This window comes from Capsicum annuum, chromosome 11 (genome assembly GCF_002878395.1).
Source record: "Capsicum annuum cultivar UCD-10X-F1 chromosome 11, UCD10Xv1.1, whole genome shotgun sequence".
NCBI lineage: Eukaryota > Viridiplantae > Streptophyta > Magnoliopsida > Solanales > Solanaceae > Capsicum > Capsicum annuum.
In genome coordinates, this window is record NC_061121.1 from 231,027,598 (window position 1) to 231,049,673 (window position 22,076).

At 37.2% G+C, this 22,076-nt stretch overlaps 2 protein-coding genes and 1 pseudogene across 2 annotated transcripts; 1 reads left to right on the forward strand and 2 right to left on the reverse strand.

The window, feature by feature from the left end:
• Positions 1-646: 646 nt before the first annotated feature.
• Positions 647-7,695, forward strand: LOC107847680. Its single transcript, XM_016692079.2, has 4 exons — positions 647-956; positions 4,252-4,369; positions 4,963-5,024; positions 7,373-7,695. Exons 1-4 carry the CDS (start codon positions 828-830, stop codon positions 7,478-7,480), a joined length of 417 nt encoding a protein of 138 aa, XP_016547565.1. The 5' UTR covers positions 647-827; the 3' UTR covers positions 7,481-7,695.
• Positions 7,696-8,133: 438 nt separating this feature from the next.
• LOC107847679 lies at positions 8,134-9,660 on the reverse strand (annotated as a pseudogene).
• A 109-nt stretch (positions 9,661-9,769) lies between these two features.
• LOC107847678 (zeatin O-glucosyltransferase) lies at positions 9,770-11,583 on the reverse strand. The gene has a single exon (XM_016692078.2). The coding sequence runs from the start codon at positions 11,267-11,269 to the stop codon at positions 9,860-9,862; it is 1,410 nt and encodes a 469-aa protein (XP_016547564.1). The 5' UTR covers positions 11,270-11,583; the 3' UTR covers positions 9,770-9,859.
• Positions 11,584-22,076: the final 10,493 nt, after the last annotated feature.

Below are 22,076 nucleotides of genomic sequence, written 5' to 3' on the forward strand. Positions count from 1 at the left end.
TGTTTGAAGGACTTGACTCAAAAGAATGTGGGACCCACTTCATTTCTTTTAGTAGGCGTTTGGCCTCAAGAATTTTTTTATTTTCTCCCAAAATACTATTTCACTTTAGTAAAAATAATATTATTTAGCTATAGGAATTAATCCACTTTAATAAAAATTATTTTAAAAAAAATAAAAATAAGTAATTTTTACTTCTGTTCCTCTCACAAAATTTCAAAAACAACTTTAATTTATATTCATAGTTAAACACAACCTTCAACTCTAACTTCAACTTCGAAAAAAATACAAATGTACCCCTAAACTTTAATAAATAGTATAGATATATACCTTCTATTATACTTTAGATACAAATATACTCTTATAGTTAATAAAAAAGTACATATAATTAACACGTATCCTGCCGTTAGTGAGAAGAGTATATCTGTATCTTTTCATTAACGAAAAGTGTATATTTGTACCTAAAGTATAGTGAGGGCATAACTGTATCATTTATCAAAGTTTAAGAATATATTTGTAACTAAAGTATGATGGAGAATATATATGTACTATTTATCAAAGTTTAAGGATATATATGTATGTTTTTATTAATGATAATGATATATTTGTATTTAAAATATGACGGAGGATTTATCTAATTTCAGTTGTATATTTATACTTTTTCCGCTCCAACTTTAACTCTAAAAAATAAACAAGGCCTTAATTAATTGGATACTAGAGAGGGATTATCAAATCATTTTCCCCCCAAATTAACCCAACAAAGTGGAAGAGTATAAATACGAGAGAAAACGAAACCCCCATTTTTGATAGTAGTGTGAAGAAGAAAAAGGATGGACTACAATTTGGCAGCACTGAAAGTGTTTAGCTCACACCTCAACAACGCCAAAGAAACGATAACTCAACAATCACAGCCGGCTTTCACTCTCTCCGGCATTCTCTTTCAACGTGTCTGGCTACAGGTCCTCATATTCCTTGTTTATTTTGCTTCATTTTCCAAATTTTGATCGTACAATTAACCTAAATAGCGCGAAAATATATAATACATGTATAATCTAAGTAGAGGTTCGGAGTAACTGGTAAAGTTGCTTCCATGTGATGAGGAGGTCACGACATGGCACAAAAATATAATGGGAGCTGTGGAGTGACTGGTAAAGTTGCTTCCATACACTGCGTGTATAATAAATAGCACGAATATAATTTAAGGGGAGCGTTAGAGTAACTGGTAAAGTTACTTCCACGTGACCAGAAGGTCACAGGTTCAAAATAGCGCGAGCTTTGTGTTAGGGTTTTTGTCCTCATTTTCTTACCAAATTTAAGTTTTATTTTTCTGAAAATAAAAATAAAAAAAGTAATACCATAATTACTTTTATTTATATGAAATGAAAATATAAAACTTTTTCATATTTGGCAAATCTATTTCCAAGAGAAAGGTTTTGGAACTCTGTAAATAGAATCCCCTCCCTTCTCATACAATAACACAGTAGCATCCACAATGTAGTTGAGAGTCTGCTTTAGGGGGAGATTTCTCCCAATATGTTCTATACTTTTTCAATATTAGTTTATTAGTTTATAATATGTAGATCGTTTGACCAAATCATATCAATAATATGTTTTTTAGTATGTTTTTTCTTTGTCATCTGCATTATCATCACGATAGTTTGCAACTAATAGCTTCTGTATGACGCCTTCTCGATTTCGAACCCAATACTTTGGAGTAACCGGTAAAATTGCTTCCATGTGATTAGAAGCTCACGGGTTCAAATCTGTGTGTATAATAAATAGCGCGAAAATATATAATAGATGTATAATCTAAGGGGAGCTTTGGAGGAACTGGTAAAGTGCGTCCATGTGATCAAAAGGTCACGCGTTCAAAAGTGCGTGTATTAATCTAAGGGGAGTGTTAGAGTAGCCGGTAAAGTTACTTCCATGTGACTAGAAAGTCACGGGTTCAAAACTGCGTGTATAATAAACAATGCGAAAATATAATAGATGTATAGTTTAAGGGGAGCTTTGGACTAGTTAGTAAAGTTGCTTCCATGTGACTAGAAGGTTACAACTTCAAAACTGCGTGTATGATAAATAGTGCGAAATTATAATGGGAGCTATGGAGTAACTGGTAAAGTTGCTTCCATGTGATCAGGAGGTCATGCGTTAAAAACTGCATGTGTAATACATAGCGCGAAAATATAATGGGAGTCGTGGAGTAATTGGTAAAGTTGCTTCCTTATGACCAGGAAGTCACATTTCAAAAGTGTGTTTATAATAAATAGCGTGATATAATCTAAGGGGAGCATTAGAGTAACTGGTAAAGTTGCTTCCATGTGAGCAGAAGGTCACGGGTTCAAAACTATGTGTATAATAAATAGCGCGATTTGGAGTAACTGATAAAGTTGCTTCCATGTGACCAGGAGCTCACGGGTTCAAATCTGTGTGTATAATAAATAGCACGAAAATATATAATAGATGTATAATCTAAGGGGAGTTTTGGAGTAACCGGTAAAGTTGCGTCCATGTGATGAGAAGGTTACGCATTCAAAACTGTGTGTATTAATCTAAGGGGAGCATTGGAGTAGCTGGTAAAGTTGCTTTCATGTGACGAGAAAGTCACGAGTTCAAAACTGCGTGTATAATAAACAGCGCGAAATACAATAGATGTATAATCTAAGGGGAGCTTTGGACTAGCTGGTAAAGTTGCTTCCATGTGACCAGAAGGTTACAAGTTCAAAACTGTGTGCATGATAAATAGCGCAAAATTATAATGTGAGCTGTGGAGTAATTGGTAAAGTTGCTTCCATGTGATCAGGAGGTCATGTATTCAAAATTGTGTGTATAATAGATAGCACGAAAGTATAATAGATGTATAATCCAAGGGGAGCGTTGGAGTAACTGGTAAGGTTGCTTCCATGTGATCAGGAGGTCATGGGTTTAAAAATGTGTGTATAATAGGCTCTTGTGGTCTAGTCCTTCCTCGGGCTGCACTCATAGTGGGAGCATTAGTGTACCAGGTTGTACTCTAATATGTAGATTAACTGTGTATAAAAAGTGTTTGTATGGTTGGGAAACAAGTTATCGTGAGATTAGCTATCCCTCTTGTGGTCCGGTCCTTCCTCGGACTGCGCACATACTGTGTTTAATAAGTGCTTGTATTGTTGGGAAATAAGTTATCGTGGGATAAGTTATCCCTGGATTGTTATTCCACGCTCAATATGGGATTAAAGCAACACTGCACTCCTGGGATAAGTTATCTCCCAATTTTATTCCAACCAAACATGGGGTAAACTCATTCTAAAATCAATCATGGAATTAGCCGAATTCTTCTTCGGACCCTGTGCATAGTGGGAGCGATAGTGCACCAGGCTGCACTTTAATATATGTAGATTAACCCTTTAGAATAAGGGCTCATTAGGTACAAAGAATTAGGGATAACTAATGTTGTCATTAATTTTAGGATTAGTTTTTTTCCATGTTTGGGATGAATAGAATCACGGAATAATTATCCTAAGATTGTAGTGTTTTTATTTTTCACATTGAGGATGGGAAAATAATCTTGACATAATTAATCCCGGTATAACTTGTTCCCCAACCAAATGAGCCCCAAGTGTATAGTCTATTCTCCGGAAAACTTCTCTATTTGACCCGAGATTACTCTTGGTATGTTGTTGTCATTGGTATAATAAGTGTATAATTTAAGTATACCCCAGCTAGGAAGGAAAAATAAACTATGTTTTTGTTGTTGTTGTAATAAGTATATAATCTATGTATACTAGCTAGGAAAAGGAAACATAAACTATATTTTTGTTGTTGTACTAACTGTATAATCGCACCCAGGGTGTGGCCTAATTGTCAATGAAGTGGGTTGAGAACTATGAGATCTCAGGCTCAATTTCTAGCAGCGGCAAAAACACTAGGTGAACTTTTCCCATCTGTCCCAGCCTTGGTGGTAGAGTTACCTAGAAACTGTTGCTACAATTGCCGGTGGGAGGTGGCATGGAAATCGTGGAATTATATGAGGTGTGCGGAAGCTAGTTTGAACACAACGATTATCCCAAAAATTAATCTAACCTATGTATACTGGCTAGGAAGGAAAAATAAACTGTGTCGTTGTTGTAGTAAGTGTATAGTCTATTTATACCGGCTAGGAAGGAAAAATAAACACCTAAGAAGTTAAATAAGTGCTCTTAGCCTTTTTCTTGACAGTAGTATTTGGGGAAGCTCTGGCCAACTATTTGTGTAAAGGTCCCATTTCAATTGCAGGGCATTCTGGTTTCAACACCGACTACTGGCTCCTCCGGTCGATGCTTCCTTGATGATGGCACTGGGGTCGTTGAACTCCAACTTCTCGGCGACTTCGTCTCACTTTCTTGGGAGAAAGGTCAGTAATTGTTAGAGTAACATAACTCCCATGAGGTTTCAAATATTACACAAACGAACCCTTTCCTTCAAATTTTATGTGTCATATTTTGTTTACAGAAGTTAAATCATTTGATGTACTAGTGGACATATTTGCTGGCAGTAGTCTGATATCTTTTTTTTTTTTTGCCACGTAACAAAACTATTGGTTACTCTATTTAATTTTTTCATGTCGCTTTTAACTCCTTCAGATAATATCCTGCTTTATTTTAGTTGAACTTTCCCCTATTATTTTGTAGATACTTTAGCTATACTCTACTTCTGAATTTTCATTCTTAGTAGATTTCGAGTTATTTGAGAAAAGTCAAAGGTGTGGATGAAAGGAATAGATTCTTGATCTAATATAATAAAGTTAATGTATAAAAACGGCTAATATGTCTACTTATGAACTGTCAAAGGGTCTTTGTATTTATTTGGAATCATGGGGAATTCTAGATACATGTTGAAATCTCGAGGGATCATGTCTAATTATCCCTTTATTATTATGTTCTTAGTATGTTTACAGTTCTTCTCTACCAATAAATCCGTAGTTGTGCTTGCCTTATTTTTGAGCAGGAATGTATGTTATGGTTGTTGGATTGTATTGTGTCCAGAAAGGCGGTCTCCCCTTAATTAAGGTAAAAAAAGATAAATTTTACTCCAGTTATGTCGATTTAAGATTTTTCTTGCATTCACTTGCTTTAGCGTGGTTGAAGGTTTTGGTTTTAGCTTATTTCGGCTGTTGTATCATTGGCTGCGTCAAATTGATCAACCTCGTGAAATGTTTGCTGAATGTTGTTTTTCGAGTGTTGGTTGCTCAGATAGTCAGATACCAATCAATATATTATTTTCCATCTCGTCTAAATTCATCTCCATTCTACTATGAAAGAAAGTTCTGCATTTGGTGTAATGCTCCTGAGTCCCTGAGTCCTTAATCTGATGTCTATTAGTCTAATACAACGTCAAGGTTTATTTTTACTTTCAACCTTAGCAGTTAAGGCTGCTTGCACAGCATGGATATGAACCTTAAAAGCGATGGTTGTGAAGCGCAGCTGCACAAGTTAGCTTCTTCTCATCTGTCGTATCCTTGGTGAATAGAGTTACCTGATACCTGTTGCTATTAGGAGGTGGCAGGTATCTCGTGGAATTAGTCGAGGTGTGCGAAAGCTGGCCCGGACACCACGGCTATATTAAAAAAAAAGTAAATCTAGTCTGTAAAGACAAAATTCAAATGTAGGGGTTGCTTTTGAGGGAGGGGGGAATGAGAAACTTGCAGCTATTACTCCAATATTCGGTGCTCTTTTCATTTGAATAAGAGAATAGCTCATTTATGATGAGAAAGTCTTGAGCAGGTACTGACGAGAAGAGTTGCAGCTGGGCAAGATTTAGATTTTGTAACCATTTTATGCTGTTTGACCAGTGTCACCTAGTGGAAAGTTGAACTTAAACCATCTCAGCAGCATTACAGAATCATTCATCAAATCACAATTGTGTTCAGCTACAATTCTGAAATTAGTCACTTAAATCTTGATCTTCCAGTAACTTCAAAGAGCAGCTTAGTTTTCGGGTCATGCGTTGTCGTTTATCCTGATTTAAGCTCTATAGAAGGAAGCTGAAATGATTTACGCACGTTGGTTGCTTTAAGCTTTCTGTTTTGCACAAACCACTGGTGGGCTAGTCTTTTGAAAGCTTAGTAGCATGAGACTGTCAAGTTCCTGCTCAACTGTGCCAAATGTAGTGCATTTGGTAGCGTACTTTCTTCCTAGGCTTTTTGTCTTAGTGGTTTAAACCATTCAGGGTTAAAACAGAACCAGTTTTATCGTGTTTCTTCCTTGCGTAATTCAGCAGATATTTATCTTCCATTTAGTGGTTGCGTCAAGTTTATTTGTGGAAGAAAGTTCTGCATTTAATATAATGCTCTAGATATCTCTCGTCATATTGCTTGCCAAATTTAGGAGAACATCAAGTTTTAATCCTACTCGTAGCAGCATAGATATTTCTCGTCACATTGCTTGCCAAATTTAGGAGAACATCAAGTTTTAATCCTACTCGTAGCAGCATAGATATCTCTCTTGTCATATTGCTTGCCAAATTTAGGAGAACGTCAAGTTTTAATCCTACTCGTAGCAGCAGACGGTTATGCATGTAGCATTGGAGTGAGCACATAAAAGCAAGCGTTGGGGGAAAAAAAAGGGAAAATGTGAAGCCAGTGGAAAACGAAAGTGGGAAGGGGCTTGGAATTGTAGAAGGAATTGTCTGGCTGTGACTCATGGAATAATATTAATATCGCAAGAGAATGAACGGTGACTGGATAAAATAGTGATAGAAATTCGTCTTAGAAAGTGGAGGAGGGGCTTAGGAGGGTAGACGGAATTTGTGTGGCTGTTACTCATGGAATAGTATCAATATCACAAAAGAATGAACGGACGATTGGAGAAAATTGTTAGTATTGATAAAGCAGATGCTAAAACATTTTCAGACTATTTCAACTCAACTGTTTTGACCTGTCAATATTCAATCCAAACTGTCCAGTGGCCGTGTATTGAAGAAGCATTCGTGCTGGCCATTTTTTCTGTACCCGTTCCTTCACCGAGGTAGAATATGTGCAGTTTACAAACTAGACCACCAAATTACCGTACTAGACAACATGAAAATATGCTTTAGATGGGGGGCAAGATGGCTTTCGTGGAAGATTTTACGCCTTCAGGCTCCTTAATCTTATTAGAATGTAGTACTTCTGCGCCATTCTGCACCAAGCAAGAGCAGTCAATGATCAATTTACCACTGAATCATGAAAGATGTGAAAACAGATTGCTTTTTAGTGGATTATACTTGAAAATCTGCAGAGCAAGTATATTTCATTTTTAAGTTGACGTGTAGTAACATAGCCTTCTGTGAATATACGTTGCTGTATTAGGTTTATGATGTCTCTTGTTTCAGTTCTAACTTTTCATACGGCATTCCTAAGTATTTTCTCCCATTTCAGGTACACAAAATTGTTGACCTTTCGCCATCTCCTGACCGAGAATCGATGTGGTACCTAGAAGTTATTGAGGTATTTAAACTCTTCTATCAACCTCTATTTGAAGAGTAATTGAAGAGTGAAAAGGCAGCAGAAAAAGGTAAATCATTCAAGAGCTTGTGTGATTGTGTATCAAATGGAGTTCCAGTCTGACAAAATTTTGTTAAATTTAAATAATCTATTATGTTACTAATTTTTTAGGGGCAGTTATGTTATAGTTATATCAATTCTCCTGTTTCTACTAATTGCTATACTACAAACCATTGTCAATCAGTTATTCTTTACAAGCATTGTGCAAGGTAAAAAGGAAATATTTGGTTCTCTGTAAGTCAAGGGTCTATCGGAAAAAAGGTCATAAATTATGACGAAAATAGCGTGGTATTACATTACGAGGTCGTTTGGTTGGTAACAAGTTATCCGGGAGTACCGATCCCGGTATAAGTGGATAAGCTATGCCACTATGTATATGGGATAGCTTATCTCATTGCTTTGGTATAAATGGTGGGATAAATAATTCTGAGACTAACTAATACCTCCAACCAAACGCAGAATAAAATAATTCTGCACTTTATCCCTGGGTTATTATACCTCATACCGAACTATTCCTATGTCATAATTAACACCTCCACCGGTTATTCTCCGACTGATGGATCAGAACTTTGTTAGTAATGTAATTACTGGTTGGTAGGCAACCAATTCAACCTGCAAATATGTCAAATCAATACTGAACAAGTAAAATTAAATTAAATAAAGTGGTAATTATTTCAATACATGAAAAAAAGTTTTAAGTGGACACAAACAACCACATACATCACTATTATTAGAAAGAAAAAGAGACATAGGGAAGTACAAACCATTCAAAACTGAAGAAATCTATCTAGTGATGTGAGCAACAAAAGATTGCATCTCCTTTTGAGTTACACCACCCTACATCACTGACAACTTCACTGCTTCCTTGAGCGCCGTAGCTTTACGTTTCATCGCCTCTCCCTCCGGAGACGCCATTAAAGTTCTCACAACTTTTTCGATAGTTTTTGCAGGAACCACTTCATTTCTTCGCTCCCATTCTCTCACCGACATCCCAATTTTCAGTCCTTGAGTTATGAACAGTGCGTTTCTAGGTTGATCTGAATGCATTGGCCATGCTGCTATTGGAACTCCCATTGAAATACTCTCTATACATGAATTCCACCCGCAATGACTCATGAATCCGCCAGTTGACGGATGTGCCAAAATTTCCAATTGTGGTGCCCAATCTCTCATAACAAGTCCTCTTTCCGATACCCTCTTCTCGTATCCTTCAGGCAATTGACATTTTCGAACTTCTCCAGAGAAAATATCTCCTTTATCTGCGTCCCTGAGGACCCAGAGATTATCTCTGTTGACTCTGCTCCAACCCAATAGCTAGCTCATTAATCTCGTCTTCAGATAACGAAGTCGTCGATCCAAACGGCACAAAAAGCACCGAGTTCGGTGGTTGTTTGTCGAGCCACTCGAGTGAATAGTGGCGGTTGACAGTGATAGTAGTCTCAATTTCTACCGGATTGAATGGACCAACAGCCCAATGTTTAAAATCCTTAGAAGCATTCATCTTCTCTAGTAGATCGAGGTATAATTCATCGATAACTCGAGAAGTACTGTAAATATTACCACCTCCAGGAACCCTTGCATTTACTTGTTTCTGGGCAAATTCTTCCATTTCAGGTGAATGACACCCGTCAAGAGGCGGGAGTTGTTTAAGTACAACTTCGGCTTCAGGTGGCACAGGCGGTTTAGCAGCATCATAAACATAAGAAATGAAGATACAGTATGCAAACAGTAGCATTCTGTTTTAGGTATTTGTGGTACATCTTGAACAACATTGCGCGATATCGAAGCTAGTTTCTTAACGAGATCCGTTATAGGATTACGTAGTTGGAGAGAAGAGTTGAAAGCTGGAACAAGTTGTGAAGGGAATTTTATGGATGCATCAGGATTAGGAGGAGGAAGGTCGAACGAAACCGGGAAATCAATGAACTTTAGGTTTGGGATTTCTAATGGGTCCCATCTCACAGCACGCGACTTAGCTTGACGGATGTGAGCTGTTGTGCTGACATAGTAAACGGGATATTGTAGGTGGCGGAGATGCAGCGAGAGAGTTCGAGGGATGCATGAAGATGGCCTTGTGCAGTAGGAACAACGACAACAACAACGTCGTGTTGTTGACATTGTTGGTCTACATAATTTGTTGTTGTTGTTGTCGTGGTCGTCATTTTTTGGAAGATGGAGTGTGAATGGAAAGGAGGAAGAAATGTTGGGGTAAATTTGCTTCAATGAAATAAAAGTGGAGTAGTACTTAATTCTTTCATACAGGACAAAAAATTTTAAGTGGACACAAACAACCACATACATCACATTTATTAGAAGAAGAAAAAACATAGGGAAGTACAAATCATTCAACATTAAAAATATCTATCTAGTGATGTGAGCAACAAAAGATTCCATTTCCTTTTGAGTCACACCACCCTCCATAACTGATAACTTCACTGCTTCCTTGAGCTCTGTAGCATTCCGTTTCATCTCCTCTCCCTCCGGAGACGCCATTAAAGTTCTCACAACTCTTTCGATAGTTTCAGCCGATACAACTTCGTTTCTTCGCTCCCACTCTCTCATCAATATCCCGATTTTCAATCCTTCGGCTATGAACAAAGCATTTCTAGGTTGATCTGAATGCATTGGCCACGCTACTATTGGAACTCCCATTGAAATACTTTCCATGCAAGAGTTCCATCCGCAATGACTCATGAATCCGCCAGTTGACGGATGTGCCAAAATTTCCAACTGCGGTGCCCAATCTCTCATTACAAATCCTCTTTCCGATACCCTCTTCTCGTATCCTTCAGGTAGTTCACGTTCTCTAACTTCACCAGAGAATATATCTCCTTTATCTGCGTCCCTCAGGACCCAAATAAACCTCTGCTGACTCTGCTCCAGCCCAAAAGCTAGCTCATTGATCTCGTCTTCAGATAACGAAGTTGTTGATCCAAACGATACAAAAATCACTGAGTTCGCTGGTTGTTTGTCGAGCCACTCGAGTGAATAATGGCGGTTGGCAGTGGTAGTAGCATCAATTTCTACAGGATTGAATGGACCAAGAGCCCAATGCTTAAACTCCTTAGAAGGATTCATCTTCGCGAGTAGATCGAGGTACAATCCTTCGATAACTCGAGAAGTACTGAAAATATTACCACCTCCTTGAACCCTCGCATTGATTTGCTTCTTAGCGAATTCTAGGATTTCAGGAGAGTTACACCCGTCGAGAGACGGGAGTTTTTCAAGTACAACTTCAGCTTCAGGTGGCACAGGTGGTTTGGCAGCATCATAAACATAAGTAAAAGCAAGAAATGCAGAAACAGTATGCAAACAGTAGCATTCTGTTTTAGGTATTTGTGGTACATCTTGAACAACGTACGAAGTTAGGAAATCATGAACAACAACAACTTTGCGCGATACTGAAGCGAATTTCTTAATGAGATTCGTTACAGGATCGCGTAGTTGGAGAGAAGAGTTGAAGGCTGGAACAAGTTGTGAAGGGAACTTGATTGATGCATCAGGATTAGGAGGAGGAACCTCGAACGAAACGGGGAAGTCAATGAAGTTTAGGTTTGGAGTTGTTAATGGGTCCCATCTCACAGCACGCGTCTGTGCCTGACGGATGTGAGCGGGCGTGCTGACATAGTAAACGGGGATATTGTAGGTGGCAGAGAGAAGGCGGGAGAGTTCGAGGGATGCATGAAGATGGCCTTGTGCAGGTAGAGGAACAACGACAACAACAACATCGTGTTGTTCATGATTTGTTGTTGTCGTTGTCGTCGTCGTCATTTTTTTTTGGGAAAGATGAGTGTGAATGGAAAGGAGGAAGAAAGGAAAGTTGAAGCAAATTTTAGTTGCGTTTTGGTTAGCTAAATGATGAGCTATTTATGATGCAATGAAATAAAATTATGTTGTACTATACTTGAGTCATTTGGTAGGTGAGATAAATGATAAGAGCTATTTGTTTGGTCTATTTCAATTTGAAAGTGCAGTTCTAAAACTTCTGTTATGTATGGAGTTTGAAAAAAAGTCCATCATAAGAGTATATTATATGTAGCTTTTTCGTACATTTCTATCAAAGACTTGAATTCATGACCTCTTGTTTCAATTTGGCATAAAAAAATTAAAATAACAAATATGACTTTTGAATTTTGTGGTTGTATATCAAAAGTATGTCAAATGTATTAAAACGTTTCTTTAAATCTTATGATATTAAATATTTTATGTGAAAAGTTAAAAATAAACCAGTGAACTACCTTCTAGTCTTGTGATTAGGATCCTCAAAAATCTATACTTATAACAATAAAGATTTGAAAAAGAAAAAAAACGCATCTTATATATGTGGTATAATTTTTTATTGAGGGATTCGGATGAACACTCTATCGCTTCCTAGATCCGCCCCAAAGTTTCTCCGTAAATTATAACTGCATCATGTCGTATCTAATTTTAATATAAAATGTTGCATTTAATTATGATTATTTTAAAAGTTATTTTACTTAAGTATTTGTATTAAAATAATATAATTAATTATTCCATTATCATATCTCTTCTCATTATTAAATTAAATCTGATCGTACCTCACCAACCAAACGATGTCACTAGTGTCTTATTTTTTTTATCAAGTGTGGGGACAAATATGACTCAATTCAATAATCAATAATAATAAGACAACAAATTTATTTGTTTTTTTGTGGGGCTAATATTGAGGGACACATGGAGGTGGACTTGTGCAGGAAGGAGGACATAATTTCTTTTAATTTTTTATTCGACGTTCGACAGCCACATTCAAATTCAACTATATTTAAATTTGTATCGTAAAGTTTTTATTAGAGGTAAACACTCCTTAAAAAAGACGATTTCATATCCAAAAAATTCAAACTCAAAAGCTTTAATTAAAAATGAAGAAACACTTATCACTTCACAGAACCTTCGTTGGTGAAAGAGACATTGTTGATCTTAGATGGTTTGTTGCTGGATTGAAAGGGGATGTCTTATTTTGATCAGTCATTTCATTGACATTCACTTTACATTTTGCTTTACACGAATATATAATACTAGAAAAAATGTCAGTTTGATACGCTAAAGTATTCGTTACGTGGGAGTTTAAGGAAGAACCGAATCACTAAGATTTGTTACATGAAATCTTACTTTGTATATATATATACGTAATCGGTCGAATTGATAATCGATCTGTTCATATATCGTTCGAATCGATAATAGACCTGTCATCACAAATCAGGTTTTGGACTAATTTATAAAATGTGTAGAAGATTTTGGTGGAAGAAGTTTTGTTTAAATTTTATAAGTTGCTAATTTGTGAACTAATTTATAACTTTTCAAATTTGTAAGTAAATTTAAATTATCAAAAGTGGGTGTCATTTCCCTAAAAAAAAAATATGTAGTCTATTTAATTAAAAAGTCATTTAACAAAAAATCTCATATTGACCTACCTAGTTCCGCTCTTGATTTAGGGTCTCGATTACAACAATAAAAATATACTTAGTAAAATTTTACAAATGAGTTTTGAAAAGGATAACGTGTACGTATATTTTATCACTATATATCTCAAAAAGATAGAAAGATTATTTTCAAAAAAACTCTGATTCAAATATGACAAATCCAGATACAAAGAAGAGGAATACAATGAAGACAATATAGCAACACAAAACAGTGCAGGATCTACTATAAAACAATAATTAGCCGCAAAATTGTGCTATAACGAGAACACAATAAACGACACTAAAGATAGATATTTACAGCTAAATCCTACGTTATCATACTACGATTAGTGCACGTCAACACTCCTATCCGGCTAACTTTCTACTGTTATGCTCGTCCTCCATATTTTCTATCTAAGGTCATGTCCTCAGTAATCAAAATATGTGTCACATCTTGTTTAATCACCTCTTCTTAGAGTCTACCTCTATCCCTTGTTTTATTCACTATATTCAACTTCTCGCACCTCTTTACGAAAATATCTGAATCTTACTTGCCTCATCACATACCCAACTCATCTCAATTTTAACTAAAGAATACTTCGGCCGAATAAACTCTACACAATTAATTAAAATTTAATACAAATATCGAGTATATCAAATAATTTTTTTTTAAAAGAAAAACCATAGAGAGTGTCGACGAAGTCAAAGATTTGCACATTAAGAGGGAGCATGCATGTGAGCCATGTGGAGCTTTCGTGGTGCTAATAAAAAAATTCAAACTTTGGTTAAAGTGCATATCAATGCTATTCATCCAAATATTCTTGAAAAATGAGTGAATTTTAGTAGCTGAATTAATTGTTTTTTTTTTAATTTTATTAATGAGTAATTTTTATTTTATTTACCCAATTTTTTGTTTTTTCAAAAAAAAAAAAGAGGAACCTTATCATGTTAATTGTTTTTTTTTTTTTTTTTTGATATTTTAGCCATTAGAAATCAATTTATTCAATTGATGTTTCATAGAATTACAAATAATACTATAAGTGTTAGTATGCGTCATACTACTTAAAATTGGCGCTTAAATTCATCAAAATGATAATCAATAAAATCTTATGGTAAATAAATTTCCAGTCTTCAAATATTTATATCTAATATATATTTTCAATCTTCTTTCAAGATCCATCTTTGTGGTGGAATAATCAAAACATATATCGAATATTCAAAAATTTTATGATGAAAAACACTTGATTCTTATCCAAAAATCAATTGTAATCGGAAGAATACATAATAATTGATTGGTATTATAATTATTCGAACTAAAAATTTGGTTAAAAATATATTACGAATTGATATTAAGCACATATGTGATCATCTGGTAGATATATTTATCAAACTTATATATTTTAATGGAAACATTGATGGTAAATTAGCCTACAAATATAATCGTATCTTATATTTTAGAAATGTAGGAAAGGCAGCATTTTTTTTTTATTTTTTTTTTGGTAAAAAAGATGCATTAACTAACAAAAAACCCAAAGGGACAAGATTAATTTGGATTAAGTACAAAAGATCAGGAGCATTCCCCTCGGTAGAGTTTGTAGAAATTTTTCATTTCCTACCAAATGAGTTTCGGCGAGATCTGCCCAAAGCGGCTGTTGTGCATATATTGGTGGAACTTCAAAAATACTTATATTCAAATCCACTGTAGATGTTGCTCCTTTCCTTGCAAGTGCATCAGCTACTCCATTCTGCTCTCTAAAACAGTGGACCACCGAGGGTTTCCGATTCTTCCTAGTCTTAACCTGCATTAATCAATGATAGCATTATAATGTAAGTTGCCCGACTGTAGCATAGAAATAACTTCAGTGGAGTCAATGTTGATTTCAATAAGGGTAAGGTGATGTTCCTCAATAATCTGAAGGCCTTCCCTAAGGGCTAACAGCTCCATCTAGTTGTTCGTAGCCCATTAGAAACTTTTGAAAAAACCTAGAACCCAGCCTCCTAAAGCATTACGAATTATCCCACCAATCCCACCTTTATAAGGATTACCAAGACAAGAACCATCAGTGTGGAGCTTATAATGGCTATGGGGTAGAGGGGTCCAACCCACAGATATTTCAGTAAGGGAGGTGTGAGCTGAAGGACTACACACTGAGAGACTGTATTCAATAGCTTCAACATAAGTCTGGGAGAAACAGGATTTATCCTTTTTCTTGTCAAAGGAGTTGTGGTTTTTGTTCTTCCAGATGGACCAGAGACAAAAGGGTAAGATGGTATGCCAATCTAGCATAGGATCAAATTTTTTATGGCCAAGTTTAGTCCAGATATTGCACCAGTGCTCAGGATAAAGATCATTGATGGAAATGGAGAAATCCCATAGTTCTTAGAAATGAGCTTGGTCCAAAACTCTTTAGTGATGGGGCATGCAAAAAAGAGATGGGTGATGTCCTCCAAGGGATGATTGCAGATGTCACAATGGGGGGAGGTGGGGATTCCCATTCTATGAAGAACAGCTTTGGTAGGCATTCTATTGTGATGGGCTAACCAGAGAAAGGATTTAATCTTAGGGGGAAAAGAGTTTTCCAAATCCAACCAAATTTAATGTCCAAGTTGGACATAGGAGCATTTGAGAGATTAGAGATGAAGTTGTAAGCACTTTTGCTAGAGTACATCCCATTATTGGTAAGACTCCAGATTATTTTGTCCTTTTGCAGCCTGGAGTTGTGCTGAAAAGAATTTTGTATCCCATTAACAATATGAATGGGAAGTTGGAGAGAAAGTCTGGAGAAATCTCAGGCACCTCCTTCCAGACCTCAGAGACCTTGAGTCTAGATTGGTCCATGCTCAGGGGGCCCTCAATGAGATTCCTCAAAGGTTCAAGATTGGAGATCCATCTGTCATACCAGAAGCTAATTTTGGTCCCCTTGCGAACTAGACACTTGACTCCTAGGAGGCAGTTTTTTCCGCTTTGAGATATATTTCTCCAAGTCCTAGAGGAGGTAGGTTTGCAAAAGGGGAGAGAGGTCCCCATATGTAGACCTTAGCAGCTGTCTTCAAAGGTTGTCATTGCTTAGGGAGAATCTTCAGGCCATCCCAGTGAGCATAGTATCATTCTTAAACTTAGCTTTATGAAGGCCTAAACCTCCTAGTTTCTTAGGCTTGGTTATGGTTTCCCAACTAATCATATGCATTCTTTTTTTTTTTTAGAGTGGATCCCCAAATGAAGTTTCCTTGAACTCTGTCAATAAGGTTAAGGATTCTACTGGAAAGCCCTATGAACTGCATGACATGAGTGAGAATACTACTGAGAGAAAACTTGGCAAGAGTGAACCTACCAGAAAGATTCATGAACTTTGTTTTCCACCCAGCCAGCTTGTTGTTCAAATTGTCAACAATAAAATGAAAGTCATTATTACAGGGCTTCTTGGAGTGGAAGATGGGAAAAGCCAAGATACTTCCCAAAGGTTTCTCTATCTTGGATAGAAAGGATGGTAACCATCTGGCCCTTGACTTGGGTTTTGTAGTTGCTGAAAAAAATCACTTTGAATTTGTTATGATTAATCTTCTGACCAGAGTGGAGATTGAAAGAGTTGAAGACTCTATAATGGTGGAAGCATTGTTGGCATTGGCTTTAGAAAAGAGGATGAGATCATCTGCAAAGAACAAGTGGAAAAGTTTAGGACCTCCCTTGCTGATGGAAATAGGAAGCCTGTTAAAGGTATCAACTTCATAATCAATCCTCCTAAATAGAAATTTCATACATATGATAAAGAGGTATGGGGAGATAGGGTCCCCTTGCCTGATACCCTTGGTGGGATAGAAGAAACCAGTTTTACTCCCATTAACCAGAAGAGAGATAGAGGGGGAAGAGACACATGACATAATAAGAGAAGAAAGTTTAGGAGGAATGTTAAAGAAATGAAGAACCTGTCTTATGAAGGACCATTCTAGTCTATCAATGGCTTTTTTCAAGTCAATCTTTAAGACCATGTTGGCTTTCTTCCATTTAATTCTTTGGAAGTGGTTGATAACCTGTTGAACAATAACAATATTGTCAGAGGTTCTTCTATTAGGGAGGAAGCTACCTTGGCTATGACTGGTGATAGAGGCTAGGAACGGCTTCAATCTCCTGGTTATAATTTTAGTGATAATCTTATATTGAGTGTTACAAAGATCAATGAGTCCGAAGCTTTTAAAATTACTAGCACTGGGGCACTTAGGCGTGAGGCAGAGGTAGGTGAAATTAACCTTAGGCTCCATGTGGCCAGAAGTGAAGGTGATGAAACAAAACTGGATAACAGCATGGCCCAGTGTGTCCCAGTACCTTTGGTAGAAGAAAGGGTGGAACCATCAGGTCCTGGAGGTTTATAAGGTTTGAAAGAGAAAATAACATCTTTTATTTCCTGGGGAGAAGGGATATTATACAGGAGGTCATGGTCCTCAATGTTAATTAAACCCCTGGAGGAAATATTTCCTTGCAGGGCCATATGAGAGAACTGATGGTCAATATGGAAGAGATTCCTACAGAAGGAGAGGATATGGTTATTGATATATTGAGGGGAATAGATCCAGTTACCACCATCATCTTTAATAGCATTGAGAGTAGAGGTATGAAAATACATAGTATTGGCATCACCCTCAGCTAACCAGGTAATCCCAAATTTGAGTCTCCAGAATTCATGTTTTTGCCTAAGGATAGAGCTGAATTCTTTGGTGAGACTCTTTTCTAAGTCCTGCAGGAAGAAACTAGAGTGGTAAGAGTTGGATTTATGGATACCAGCTAATTTAGCAAGAATTTTTCTTTTGTGATGGAATATGTTGCCAAACACTTCCTTGTTCCAAACTTTGACAGTACTCTCAAATTGGGGAATGGCCTTAGAAAGCGGAATACCCTAGACAAAGGTATCTAAGACCATCTGAGGGATGGTAGGATGAGAACACCAAATGGACTCAATTCTAAAGGGTCCATCCTGAGTGGAGGGAGTCCTATCTAGAATGATGAGCAGAGGGCAATGGTCTGAATGGGTCCTTGGTAGGTGGGTAACAGTGGCTTCAGGGAAAAGGTAGATCCAGGACTCATTGGCCAGGCATCTGTCAAGTCTTTCGAGAATGAGGTATTTTCTATTCTTGTATCTCTTGTTAGTCCAAGTATATTTTCTACCCTTAAAGCCCAAGTCAATCAACTTACAGTAATTAAGGCAATTAGAGAAAAATGCGGCTCTGATGATATTAATGCAGTTGCCCCCAATCTTCTCTGAGGCTTTAAGGACTTCATTAAAGTCCCTCCAATAATCAAGGGGGAGTCACCAATTGATAATGGAATTAACCTACAATATGGAAACAAGACACAAAACATAAGATAAACCGAGGACCAAAAGGGGAAAAAGTCTCAACCAATAATAATACCACAAGAACGAGATGATACAAGGTGTACTTTACACCAAAAATAGCCAACAATAAAATGAACACGAGATGATAAGACAACAACAACAAGATAACAACAATACACGGCTTTACTAGAAGAAGAACACAAACACGATTACAAGAAGTGTAAGGATAAGAAGTGAGACATCAACTCTCACAAGAACTAAGAACCTAAGTGTATGTCACACACTAAGACCCTTAATACTTTTAATTTGCAACACCAACACTCTTACAGTGACACAAGAGGGCGTGAACCACTCAAGTTTCAAGATTTCTAACAATGTTTGGCAATGCTAGCGATTCCACCCTAGCATCACCCTCATTTTAGATTTGGGGGCTTGGAAACTAAGGTGGTACACTTCTCACACTAGAGAGAGTTTGGTTCAAGTGTTACAACTTTCAATATCAATAAACAACTAAAGAACTAAAGACCTAAAACTAGTCTATTTATAAACTTATTACAAACATAAGTGAAATATCCCAAAAGCCCTTAATGAAGGGAAGACAAAATGTGCCTATGGAGTGTAGTCTATGGCTAGTTCTTGGTGTGTGATATGGTGTTCCTTTGCACTTCACTTGCACACTTCAAGTCTCGGGTTCGACGCGCACTCTCATAAGTTCATCTCTATGATTATTCTTGTATTATCCTCTCCATCTTGAGAGGAATTTGCCCAAAAATTCACGGCTTCACCTCGTTCAATTGGCTACTTAAAGGAAGCCACTCAAAATAGTCCTCAAAATATGGAGAACCCGCAAGCTCGATAACAACAAGTCTCGGCCGACATCTTCATTTTGAATCTTGGCTTCCTCTTCATCTTTAGCTTTACCTTCAATCTCATCTGATTCAAGTCTCCTACCATCATACAAGCATTGTCGTAGACTCCATATCCTTCATGTTCCTTTCTACCCTTCTCCTCTACATGGGCATATCGATTTTGGTAAAGTGGAGCTTCGGTCAAGAGGGTTGGTTTAGTGAAGCGAAGCTTTGGTTGTGGAGCTTGGACGGAAGTAATTTTAATTGGTGAAATTTGATGCATTTGGTTAAGTGGATCTTGGATGGGAGGGTTCGGTTTTAGTGTAGGCATTTGGCGTCCAAGTCCTTATTGGACTTGATTGAATTGTGGGGAAATGAGCCTAGTTATGTCTTGGTTTTGAGAGTTATTTGAAGGTTGGCTTGTGGCATTAGGTGATGGTCTTGGAGGATTGGTCATTGAAAGTAAAGTGGGGAGTAAAAGCACGAGAGTTCCTTCGACTCTCCATTCGATCCAACCTCTCACTCATAGTTACCACATACGAGCTAATTTTTTCAAGACCCGCATTCGCCCTAGCAAGAACTCGGGACATAGCATCAAGGAGGGCCAAAATGGTACTTGTAGCATTATGGTCCACCGTGGGTTGAGGGGATGAGGTCTCGGGTTCCATTGCTCTAAAACAGTCCACAATGTCACAAAAACAGCCAACAAAAGATACAAAAATAGTCCCAAAACGTCACACACAACAACACCAACAAAGGTTCAAGTCTTGAACCGCAAACGACAATACCACACAAATTATACTCGTATTGTTGTTGTAGTTGAAGTATGATGTTTTTCAAACTTGAGTTGTTCAATCTCTCTCCTTAATGATGAATTTTTGGTTGTAGTGTAGGTGGACAAGGATTTGGACTCTCTTTTCAAGAGTCAAAGGCTTCTATCAACTTTTCACCAACTTGCAATAATTTGGCAAAACACCTTTTTGTAGTAGCTTTGTCTCTTTCCTTTTTTGGCTCTTCTTGAAATGTGTTTGTCACCCTTTTAGTAACTAAGCTTTTTGGATGCCCTTTCTTTCTTTACCACTTTGGCGTTGTCTTGAAAGTATTCCCAAGACAAACATAAAACCTTGTCTCTCTCTTATCTTTTCAAAATCAAACAACTCCTTTTGTTGAACACCACTTCAAGAACAATATGAACAACAACAACAACAATATGAATAATAACAACCTCTTAGCCGTCCATCCTTCAACAACACTTTGACAAGAGCTCAAATCTTAGACTTTAGACTCAAGGGGTGTTAGTGAACAACAAGCTAACACAAGAAACTACCAAGACAACAAAAACACACCTAAATCTAGACACAAATCTCTGCCCAAAACAACAACAAGACATAATTTCGGCCAAGACAACAAGAATGGATAGATTTACTTCTTTTTGGAATTTTTAGATTTTCAATACTTATTTTTTTAATTTTTTGACTTAGAGAGACCAAGATTGGTAGTGTAGGAACACAACCAGCGTTAGCTCTGATACCAAATGATAACGAAACTAACCCACAATATGGAAACAAGACACAAAACACAAGACAAATCGAGGACCAAAAGGGGAAAAAGTCTCAACCAACAATAATACCACAAGAACGAGATGATACAAGGTGTACTTTACACCAAAAACAGCCAACAACAAGATGAACACGAGATGATAAGACAACAACAACAAGATAACAACAATACACGGCTTTACTAGAAGAAGAACACAAACACGATTACAAGAAGTCTAAGGATAGGAAATGAGACATCAACTCTCACAAGAGCTAAGAACCTAAGTGTGTGTCACACACAAAGACCCTTAATACTTAAAATTAGCAACACCGAATCTCTTACAATGACACATGAGGGCGTGAATCACTCAAGCGCCAAGGTTTCTAACAATGTTTGGCAATACTAGCAATTCCACCCTAGCATCACCCTTATTTCGGATTTGGTGGCTTTTCCAAGCCTTAAACTAAGGTGGTACACTCCTCACACCAGAGAGAGTTTGGTTCAAGTGTTACAACTTTCAATATCAATAAACAACTAAAGAACTAAAAACCTAAAACTAGTCTATTTATAAACTTATTACAAACATAAGTGAAATATCCCAAAAGCCCTTAATGAAGGGAAGAAAAAAGATGCCTATGGAGTGTAGTGTATGGCCGGTTCTTGGTGTGTGATATGGTGTTCCTTTGCACTTCACTTACACACTTCAAGTCTCGGGTTTGACGTACACTCTCATAAGTTCATCTCTATAATTATTTTTGTATCACCAATGGACTCAGAGAAATCAGCCAAGTTGGCCCAGAGGTTTTGCCTAATCTCATAACTATTGCTAGCATAAATGGCAACAAAGAATAAAGAAGAAGGGGGGTTAGTTACCTTTACAACCACAAAAATGGCTTGAGGGAGAATAACAATATCCTGGATGCCTAGTGCAAAGTTATCCCACATAATGGTTATACCTCCAGAGGTGCCTGTGGCAGGGAACTGAATTTGACAATTGAAACCCAGAGTCTCAACAATGGCCTTGTGGTTATCCATTCTGGTCTCAAATAGATCAAGGATAGAAAGCTTGTGGATGTTGACCATGGATTGACAATGTCTTCTAAACTCAGCATTGTTAGCCCCTCTAACATTCCATATTATTGTTGTTATTATTGGGGAAAGATTGGGATGGTGAGGTGTCTCTAAGATGCCTTTTCCCTTGTCCATTGGAATGTTTGAGTGATAGGTTTTACTAGTAATACCACCTTTTCTTTTTGCACCTTTAAGGATGCCAACAACTTTTCCATCTCCCTATTGTTCTCTTGCAGGGCCTCCATAGTTTTGGCTCTCTCCAATATTTCTACTTCCATTTGGAGAGAGGAAGGGGCCTGGAGGGAAAGAGTGTTGGTAGTAGGGGATCCCTAGAGGACCTTACAAAAGCTGGGACCTCCTTCAACAATTCTGG